General features: G+C 36.3%; 1 protein-coding gene across 2 annotated transcripts in view; it reads right to left on the reverse strand.

The window, feature by feature from the left end:
* The window catches only part of ITGBL1 (integrin subunit beta like 1), a 172,489-nt gene that overhangs the window by 3,326 nt on the left and 157,543 nt on the right, over nt 1-11,620 (reverse strand). For both annotated transcript variants that reach the window (XM_015587338.2, XM_025045020.1), the window contains one exon: nt 4,274-4,420. In XM_015587338.2, the coding sequence (XP_015442824.1) occupies nt 4,274-4,420 (147 nt within the window). The remainder of the gene's footprint in view (nt 1-4,273; nt 4,421-11,620) is intronic.

The raw sequence follows: 11,620 nt of genomic DNA on the forward strand, positions 1-11,620 counted from the left end.
GACATTTCATCTTTAAACTTATCCTCCAACTCTGGAATTATTTTAATCACCACTCTTGCTTCTTGAATGCTTAGCTTCAGACCATAGCAAAGTATTTTCCTAAAACTGGTAAGCTCAGCTAAATTAATATGGTACACACCAAATAGACCATTTGACAAGTAAAATCCACTTCCAAAAGTCTACTAGTCACTGAAATACTTAGAATGAAAAATGGGGATTGATTTTTGTATGTGCTATGAAAAACTAGCTTTTCTCGATCAACCTTTTCCCCAGCTGTGTTGTTCTTTCCTGTTTGTCAATTCTCAGTACATCTTAGAGGTAGGAAATTCTTCTACTGCTTGTGAAACTAGAAATAGCATAGCATGTAATAATAACACAGTATGATAGTTATTAGGACGACGTATAGCGTCTTTGTTGTAGAGTGCTCTGGCTGTTTTCATCAATAACTGGGGGTCAAATTGCCCATCTCTGGAAAAGGAAGAACTTAGAGAGAGGATTCTGTCAGACAGATATAAGCCACAAGACTGCCAAGAGGTGACCAGTTATTCAGCTTAGCTGGCTGGGACCCATTCACGTCCATGAGACTCAGACCACCATAGGGAGTAGCTGGTCTGTCTTGGCTAGAACTCTAGAGTGGTAAATTTATGACCACAATACCAGTAATCCATTTATTTTTTTTCTCAGTATAAGGACTCTTAAGAATGCTCCAATCTCCCTTCTGTGTTTACTGGCTTCTATTCCTGGGGAATCAGCCACAGTTTCTCAATTGTCTTCAGAGCATCCTTTGGGCTTAAGAAGGGGAAAGAAATGAATTTCTTCTGCCTTTACAGATGAGAAAATAGAAGTACAGAGAAGATTGGGAGAATTGCCCAGGGACATCTACAATAGTTAACCTAAGATTTTAATCCAATTCAATCTACTCTTCTATCTACCTATCTTCTTATCTGTGATCCCTTTCACAAGAAGAACTTTCATATAGTTTCAAAAAATAGGTTGTGCATTCTTGTTAATCTGAGTAACAGCTATATTGGGTGAGGCAGCGAGAACACTAGTCTAAGGCCATTTTCTGAAGCATAACTTTTACCCTGTCTCTTTTTGGGCATGGAGAATGAACCAGAGTTGAGTGGAGGTGAGGGATAGTGGGTGGGTGGGTGTACTGCGGACTTCTTCAGGTATGAGTCAACAGTATCATAGTGAGAGTCTAAGGAGACATTTAATAACATGCAGTGATAGTTACTGTCATGCAATATCATTAAGAATATTAGAGATGATGGTCTGGATCTAGGTTGAAATTATCAAGATTAAAAGGTTATTAAGTATTTTGGGATATAAATAAATAAATGCCCAAACAGCCTATGAATTATATCATGTGTTCTGCAAAGGTAGTTAAACTTAGGGGATACCTGGCTCTAAGCTCATCTCTCTGGTTATTCACAAAAATAATTTGAGTCTAAGGGCAAGGCATCTTTGTTAGCTGCCCCATTAATAAAGTGGACTTCCTTTTTCATTCATCGAGCCTGACAAAATGCTGCAACCTGACATCCCAGCAGGCAGTTTTCACTATTGTACTAACGACTCCATCTGTTATGAAGGTCACAACAATGTATCTTGTTTTAAATTTTTCTATGGAGTGATTTATTGTCTTGGCTATAAATTTGTAAAGAAATAAAACGCTATTTCTTCATCGTCTCCTGAGGTGACGGGCTTTATTCACAGCTCACGGAAGCTCATGTTTTGGATCTGTCTTTTGGGTGGAAACATTTAGTTGGGTACAGGCTACTAATTGCTGTGTGCTATTGTGATCTCAGTCCCACCACTCATATTTGTCCCATAGTCAGAGAATGAAAAATGCTCTGATCTCCTTTGTAATAATCAGGGTGAGGGATTTTTATTTACAAAGTTAAGAAAAAGTATATGGAATTCTGGCAAGTCCATGCAATCTATCAAGAAATACATGGCCCCAGTCAAATAACTTAAAACAGGTTTCTTTTCTGCTACCATATTGAAAACGCTTAGTCAATTTCATGTTACTTTTTCTGTGGTTCTTGAGGTGGAGGGTGGAGTGGACCCTCCATGGGGACAAGAACAACTGCTGCATCCCCACTATTTTCCATGCCTACAAAAGAACGCAGTTCCATGATCTCAGTTTTAGTTACTTTATTTTATAATCCAGCACTGATGTCTTCAGAATAAGAGGACAGAAAGGAGCACAATGGTGGCGCTGCCAACAATGGGGTGGCCACAATCATCACTAACACCAGCCTCAAAATACATGGTCTTCAGGCAGCTTTTACATTCCCTTTTGAGTTTAAAGACTGAAAACTCTCTACCCATTGAAGAATAGACAAATCATTTAGAATATATGTGTTCAACCGTTCATTGATCTTTAGATACAGTTCCATTGCCCAAAGCCAACAATTCAAAAAGGCATTAACTAGAGATATTTTCTTGTTTTGTTTTGAGAAATGCCTTTTAGGTCAATATTTAGTCAAACCATTTTTTTTTTGTATTTTCTACATTTATGATGCTGAAAAATGAAAATCTCTCCTCAGAATGTAGTGACTTCAATAAGAACGTTTATTTCTTGAAAAGAAACTACTCCTCTTTTTGCATCAAATTCAGTTTACGAAATTACAGACTGGAATTCACTACACTGGTGAGCATAGCTTTGTGTGTTCTTCCTGTACCTGAAATTGGACATGACTTAGCAAAGACCTGCTTATGAACAATGTTAATGATTTGATTGCGTGTTTGATTTACACACATGCATATGCATGTACACACACAAAATGGCTGATTTTTAAAATAAACATATATAAACAAGCACAGTAATGTTATAATATAAATGGATTTTGTCATTCAGTAAAGTTTCTGTGAAAAGTTAATATCCTTATTCCAAGGATAGCACCATTTTGAAAACCAATGAAACAGTATTTAAACTTTAGGGGTCTGTATTTGGAGCTATATTCAGAAATAAAAATCTAATTCAGACAAGTTAATCATTCTCACAACTTTTGTATAAGGAGAACACTCACTTCCAATTTGATCACATGTATATTTTATCTTCTGCTTCCCCCTTGAAGGTTACTTTTATTCCTAGCCCATTTCCTGCTCTCTTTGTTAATCTCTTCCTCTGAAAATCCTTCCCTCTTCCTCTTCCTTTTAACCTCTCCTTCCTCCTTTTCGGGTCTCCCAATAGACCTTGAACCTAAAGCAAGTGTTTCCAGGAGTTGAAGGCCTCTAAGGACTGAGCTGGTGTGAGATTTGTTTGGGACTTGAAATTAGAATGAATTTAACATAACAAATGGGAACAAGGTGATTGCTTTAAATTCATTTAAGTGCCACCTGGCTGCTGTAATTGCATTAGGTTGAAGGCATGACCTCCTTGCCAGTGCACTGTAAACACCAGTCTCAAAGAATTCCTGGAAACCAAGGACACGGTTGTCTATTGAAATGAGAATATTTGTATCAATTTTCAGCCTTCTTCTTGGCACCATATGTGGTCACAGCATCCATCTGGTTTTATCTTTGCAATTATGTCAAGATGCCTCCTTCAACCAAATAGCATTGGCCTTGAGTGATAGGTAAAGCAAACAGCCACTGTTTGTGGACACATCCACGTGGCGTATCCTGCTTCTTAGGCCTCCTCCATGAGTAATCAGTGGGTCCACTTTGCTTCACTGTGTCTTCTTCAGAAAGATATTTATGTGCCACTCCGTACCCAGGGTAGTGTTTAAGAGTAAATACAGCTTCAGCTATAGCTGTGCTTTGTCTGAAAAGGGCTAGTCTGTTCTGCAAGGAGGTGGCTGAGCTAAAGAAAAGAGCTGGGAAGCCCCATAACATCTAGTTCTAGGCAAGGCGGCTCCCAAACATTTAGTGAAAATCCTGTGAATTTCTGCAATTTGGGGCTCTGCTCTTTCACAGGTGGACTCAAGAACTATCCATTTACCTTTTTTTTTTTTTTGTCTATTCAGTACCGAGTATATCTTATTGTACTTTCTTCTTTAAACAATTATTAGTTCTATTTCATTCAGCAGCAAGATTGTCTACTACAAGTGGCTGAAAATCTTTTCTCATGAAACCTATCTTACACATTTTATATTCTTAAATACTAAATTTCATTGGTTAACTTTCAAGCTTAAAGTCTGGTGTAAGCAGAGGACAAAGTGGTTTTCATTCACACAAAGTGCAGTCTGAAAAAGTTTGCTACGGCTGCTGCGCAAACCATGTGTCACAATAAGGATCCAGTCCAAGCTCCGGCAGAGATACTCACCCTTTCCTGAGCACAAAATGCCATCTGCTGATTCACACAAACTCTTACTCTGTTCCTCCGTCATGTTACACTTCCTGGGATGTTGGCAAAGCTTTCCAAACCATCCTCTCTCACAAATGCAGCGACCACAGGAACATGTGCCGTGGCCTGTGAAGCAATCACAGGGTGGGGTAAGAGAAGGAGATGGGCAAATATCCAGCTAAATCACAGTTTTTAAGAAAGAAATATACAAACATAGGCTTTCATGCAAACACACTTTTCTTCAAGCAAACACACTTTTTCTTTATGCATAGTCAATTGGGCATGTAATTTTTTAAAAGAATTTCACAATAGAATTCTAGCTTCATATGAACATTTCTTCAATGTGGCTTAGGAGATGGACTCCAGAGAGAGAGAAATTTTGAAACAATTTAAAATGGAATTTTACCATCCATTCTTGATACAGAATACATCTTCATTTGCATTTTTATCAGTATAGAGTATTCATGCTTTTCATCATTGTTCACGTCATGACATTCAGACCAATGGGCAAAGCTAGTCAAGTGACCATTGCTTGAGCATTTATTGATTGCTTTCCTATTGTTTACTAATAAAAATAAAAGGTTAATTTCTGCAAGAATGGCATCCAGTATTACATTTCTCTATCTGTGTAACTCTCTACTTACTAATAAGAACAGACATAAGTTTAAGTAATGGTGTCTATTATTGCATAGATGTTAAAACCATCCTGAGGCTTAGATTCATATCTTTAACTATTTTTCCTTTGTTTCTCTCATTGGCTCCTATATTTTGGGAAGTCTATCTTTCAGTAATATACACAATTTTTTTGTGACAGTTATTCACTAGCATATACATTTGTCTAGTTGCTTGCCACCAACACCCCGTTAGATTGTATCATCTTCCATTTAAATTTGTCTCCAATCAACACCTTATTCTTTTTCCTATATGTGCATTACCTTACAACCAGATGGCTCCAAATAGAAAAAAAAACAAAACAACTATTTGTTTGACAAAATGTTACTGAGTATCTATTATAAACAAAGCGTTTTGCTAGGTACCAGGATATACAAAATCAGGCATTATGGACACAATTGTCCCTCTCACAGACACAGGAAATCATCATTCAGACTGATCAGCCCCTCTGGATCTGTTGACACCATTCTGTTTTGACCATTTGCTCTGACAGAGTAAATCAATTCCATCTACCTCTTCCTACACTCAGCTTTGCACAAGGTGGGATTAGTGGCCAATGCTTAATTGTTTGCAATTCATTGTTATGATTAACTTAACCTCCCAGAAACCCAGGTAAGGTTTTTACATAACACATGATCATCTGGAAGTTAATGAAAACCAAAGTTATTGGGAGGCAAACTCAAAAGGAACCTGGATTAATAGACCTATTTCCAAGAGGCTCTTTTTATCCATATGTCGATTTATTGAATTTAATCTCACAGCCCTTTGAGTCAGGTATTATTCCGATCTTACAGTCAAGCAACTGAAGCTCAGAGAGATAAAGTAATTTTACCCCTTATCATATAGCTCAACCACACAGAATCATAACTTGACTCCAGTTTCTCTGATTTCAATGTCCACTCTTTCTCCATTGTGTCACATCGCCTCTATATTTCATTTTGGGAAATAAAGATGATGAATTTGAGACATCCAGAAGTCTTTTCTTAATTCCTATATTTTTTAGCTGCTGCATAATTTGAAGGTATATATTTGACATTTATGGGCAGTTTCTTCTTAAAATTTCTCTCCTATATTGGTTTTTATTACATTAGACTCCTCCTAACTTTTCAATAGTCCTTTTCTATTTAGTCTCCTTTTTGCTGACCTGATTAATGTAGGTATCCCCTGATTGTCTATCTATTATTGTCTTCTTTTATCTCTCTGTAATCTCTCCTTTGAAAAATTCATCACATCACAGAATTTCTGATAACCACAATTATCGTAGGGCTATACCACCAGCTGCTAAATCTCTCCTAAATTCCACTCCTGTGATTCCATATTTTGTGTTCTACTAGCATCCAAAATTAATACTTCTAGATCCGCATATAAGTTTCTTTCTAAAACTACTCTTCTGTATTATCCATTTATTTTAATGATACAACTTTCCTTCCGACCAGATCAAGATGTTTTGTATCACTTTTGAATTTCCCTTACTCTCCTCATCTAAAGAGTTTCCAGGTCCTGTTAAAACTACCTCCAAAATATCTACTCATATCACCATTATAAAACTTCGAGAAACCTTCCTATCATGTCTTTCTCCAATATTCTTGCTCACAGCTTCCTGTAGCACAACACTACTCAAATCACAGTCTTGAGATCTAGTGCTATATAACTCCCTAATATTTATGAAATGAAATTTAGCTACTTCAGACTTCCTTATGTTTTAGGTTCCTGAAATAGAATCCCAAGCTATTTTTCCAGTATTTCTCTCTCCTCTTCTCCCTTTTCATATATTCGATGATAGGTAATTATTTTTATTTATTACTTCATTTATCTTTCTACAATATTAAGTTGGCATCTAGCCGGACAACGGTCAAAATGCACTGGTATTTACATATTTTGATTTGCTATTTGTATGACTTCCCTTTAGTTAAAAAAGTTTTTTTTTTTTTTAAGTTTTCAATAACATCTTCTTTATAAACTCTTGTAATTTTAGTCATTCATTCAAGAGCTATTAATGTGCACCAGGCATCATACTAGAACTACCTTTGTGGTGCTTACTGTCTGTCTACCAGGGAAGAAAAGAAGTAACAACGAGTGAACAAATGCACTTGAGCTGTGTAAGAATTTAAAAGGGTGCTAGTACATTCGACAGCGAAAACACTGTTAACTGGAGTAGTCAGGGAAGGGCGGGCTCCGTGACACCCAGGGGATGAGAAGGAGCCAGAGAAGCAATGTTCTAGGAAAGCTAATGAAAAGTTCTGGGAATAAGAAAGAACTTGGCATCTTACAGGCAGTGAAAAAAAAGGGCAATGTGTTCAAAGAATAATGAGTAAGAAAAATGGAATAAATAATAAAGTAGGAAAAATATTCAAGAATGGGAACCTAGAAAACTGTTTATTCTTGGTAAGGAGTTTAAATTTTATTATAACAGAAAAAGGAAATCATAGAAGAGTGTTAAGCAAGAACAATGTGATATAATTTACAATTTACAAATTTATTTTTGCAACTAAATTGGAGAGATTAAGTTGTGCTGGGAATTGAGTATGGGAAAAGCGAGAGAGTATTGTAGTAGTCCAAGTGAAAGGTGATGGAAGCTTAAAGTAGGATGGTGGCGTTGCAAAAAAGAGAAGTGAAGGGAGATCTATTTTGGTGGTGGTGCCTGTGAGACTTATTGAATTGGATGTGGCATACGAGAGAAAAAAAGAACAAGTGTTCTGGATAGAGAAATATTGCAAGTAATAATGTTATATATTAACTATGGAAGCTGCAGGATGGGGAGATTGAGAGCAATGAATCAGCTGTTTTGAGCCTCTCGTGTTTGAGATGCTCATTTTTCTTTTTTGTAGAATTTTTTTATTGGGCATTTACCTAAGAGTAGAATTTTGGGGTATTAGAGCAAGTGTGAGTCCAACCCTAGGAGATACTACCGAAGAGCTTCTAAAAGTGGTTGTGACAAGTAACACACACAATAATGTATGCAAGTCCACTTGTTCTCCATACTCACCAGTAGTTGACATTTGCAGTGGTTGCATTTTATTTATGTTTTTGGTTTTTTGTTTTTTGTTTTTTTTACCTTACTCTTAAGACAACCAAGTGGAAAGGTCAAGGAAGCAGTTGACATGAGCCTGGTATTGAGGGCAGGTTAGGGCTAGGAGTTTACATACTGTAGTTTCAAACAGTAGATGGCATTTATTTTGGAAGTGAATGAGCCCACCTACGGAGAAGTAGTAAGTCTTGGGAAACTCCAATATTTAGAGTTAAGATAGATGAGGAGGAGCCAGACAAGTAGGCACATTCAGTAAGAAGGAGAAAAATAAGATGATTGAGTTGTCTCATAAGGTGAGAAAGGAGATCTTAAAGGAGGCTTACCAAGTGGAATGTTCCTGAAACTTGCAGTTTAAAAGAAAATGAGATTATAAGAGTAGTTTGGTCAGCTTTTGCTGAACCAGCCCTACTCTGTTGCCACCCAGGCCTATGACTAGAACACCTAAAGTGGCAGAATCGTTGAAATATATATACATATATATAAAATTAAGTGAGGACAATATCTGCTTGGTAATAGAATCCAGTGATGTTATCTTCACATAAGTGTACAATAGATCATTCTAGAATAAACTTGTAAAGCGAGCTAGCATAATGAATTATTTGAAGCACATTAAATCTGCCTTCACTTGACTTTTCAGATTCTTACATAGGCAAGTAGCCTTTAATTTCATCTCCATTTTCAGTACCATTCACCCTCTCCTAGATGCTTACCTCCTTGGATCTGGTACTCCCATCAGTGATTTTTGTTCCTATTTTTATTCCATCCCACACAATAAAATATTTGCCAATACTCTAGGCCTGTGTTGTCCAGTTTAAGTTTACTGAGTTAAATAAAATTTTTAATTCAGTTTATCAGTTGCACTAGTCACATTTCAAATGCCCAGTAGCCACATGTGACAAATGCATGCTGTGTTGAATAATGCAGATTTAGAACATGCTCATCATGTCTGAAAGTTCTATTGGATACAACTGCTCTAGACAATAACTTTGTCCAATGAAATTCTTTGGCTCAGAGACACATTTTCTTAAAACATTGCAATGATGCTTCTCAATTAGGAAACTGAGCCATGAATGGATTCTAACTGTATAAGATATGACATATTATCTGCCCAATATTCTTCTCCCCTTGTTAATATTAGAACACCTGTTTTTGTTTTTTTTGTTTTTTTATTTTTCAAAGAAGTGATATTATGTCTATCTGGAATATGTTTGATTACTCAGGCTCCTTTTGGCCTAGAGGCACCCCAAGGACAGAGCTCTAATAAATGAGATATAAAAAGAAATCTCCTGGGTGAGGTTGCCAAGAAAATGATTGTCTTCCAATGGAAATGAGACAGGCTCAGTCAGTGTATGTCCTTTTTCCTTTGCCCTTTTTCCTTCCCCTTTCTTCTTTCCCGGGAAATAGACACAACTGGAGGTTTTCTATGAGCATGATGATAAAAGTCATACTGGGAAGGCAGAGTGGAAGTGAAGATAGACATGTGAGACGTTGACAGCTCTCAGTCACCTCAACATCCATCTCCGAAGCGACATCCAGCAGACTTATCTGTGTCAATTACCTTCATCCAACGGCAGTCCTAACTGGTACACTTACGAACTCAGGAAAGATGTTTGTGATTTTAAGATGTAATTTGGAGACAATTCCACAAATGACTATATTGTCCAGCTAAAAAAGATTTGGCCTAAGTGAGTGGCCTGAGGTCTTCCTTAATATGAGAAACCCAGCAGTGCCAGGGATCACTGCACTCATCTCAGGATGCGTGATCTCCTCCAAATTGCAGCCACAAACTAAAGAACTCTCTAAAGAAATGTGAACTGATTGTGTAATTAAAAGGTGCCTCTTCATTATTCCCTCTTGTTTTCTAAATTGGACTCATGGGCAGCTATTCCAGGAACACAGAAGAAAGAAGAAAAAGAATAAGCAGTCCATTTCTTATTCTCACCTTGGGTATATGCAGTACAGGAGAGAGGGTTCTGATTAAGCTTATTTTAGGCTAAAACAATTAAACACACAAGAGCTAACATGTACACAGTATGTTTTCTGTGGAATCTTAAAATCACATACCACTAAACAATGAATACATCTTGGGGACTATCACTGTGAACAAAACATGTTTTTTCAGTAGTGACTTATCTGATTTTAAAAATCTATGCATTTATAGGTCACATAAAATGTTTATTGTTAATAAAGATGTTTTGAGACAGTCCACATTTGATCTATGATCATTGAACATGACTCACCAATAAGTTAATCAAATGGAGAATGGTCTTACTTCATAATAATTTTCTTTTTGCCAATCATTTTCATGATTTTCATTTTCAGGTTGTAATTTTGGTGTAATCAAAATGGAACTGCTTATAATTATGCAATTACTTACATTCACCTTTAGGTACAATTGCTAATTTATCACAGTCTGCCAGAATTCGTTTAATCATCTTTAGTGTTATGTTAGGAAGATGGATAAACAATATTGGCGGTTAGTTCTCATGTGCCTGCTGATTAGGTAGGTTTATGGATGTTTTTGGTTTTATTTATTTGTTGTTTACTAAAATACTAAGGCAGTCACTGTTTTAGAGTTAGGGATCTGCATTTTGCTCTCTGACCACACAGTGGATACACAGGGTTCTAGTTCATCCCTTCATCTGAAAGTTTACAGAAACTATAGCTTAGTGTTTGGAGGTAAACTGAGAAAATAACCCAAATTAGTGATTCTTAATTTTGTTCTCCTCTGAAGCCACACCAGAAGGATGATGTTAGTGAGTTCCAAATATTCATAGAAGTAAGATCTATTCACGACTGGCTGCCACATGATGAAAAGACTAAATACTTTGAACAAACTACCAGCCATTCCTTCCCCGATACAAAGGACTGCTGATTTGTGTGATGCCAACTTCCTTCCAAAACACCCTGTAGCTAGTGCCCCGAGATACCTAAGACAGATCTATTGTTTTGTACTGTTATAGAGATGGACACTTCCGTCTTTTACTTTCCACTACATATATAGGATATTTATCGAATGTCCACTTGGCACATAGTACCAGGTACAAAGCCAATTAGGTAACCTTATTACTGTATACATGAGTAAACCAAGGTAGAGAGACCAAACAACCAATCCAAGTTACTACAACAAGCAGGAAATAGAGCCAGAATCCAAATGTTGGTTTGTCAGAATATGAGGTTCATATTCATCTTGCTGCATGGTACGGCCTTACTTAGCTTAAAAGAAAATGGTTACTTTTACTCACTTAAATCTCGTATGAAAAAAATGTAGCGGAGTGTATACACATACACACACTAAAGCAATTGAATACACCATAGAATGTGGACTTTCTTCTAGACAAAATATCAAAATACACAAAGAAGAAGATTCATGAATCTAGATTCTAAAAAAGAAAAAGTTGTAACGCTCAAAAATTAAAAAAAAAAAACTAAAAGGAAATACATCGAAATTTCACTAGATATTATTTTTGGATGATAGATTTGGATTTACAGGTTATTTTTATTTTCTTTATATTTTTCTTTATGTTATTACTTATTTTAAGTGTTAAAAAGAAAAACATTAATTTAAAAGTATTTTAAAATTTCCTTATATCTAAAGATGAGCAAAGTAAAATAAATAAAATGAC

This window comes from Pteropus alecto, unplaced genomic scaffold (assembly GCF_000325575.1).
Source record: "Pteropus alecto unplaced genomic scaffold, ASM32557v1 scaffold13, whole genome shotgun sequence".
NCBI lineage: Eukaryota > Metazoa > Chordata > Mammalia > Chiroptera > Pteropodidae > Pteropus > Pteropus alecto.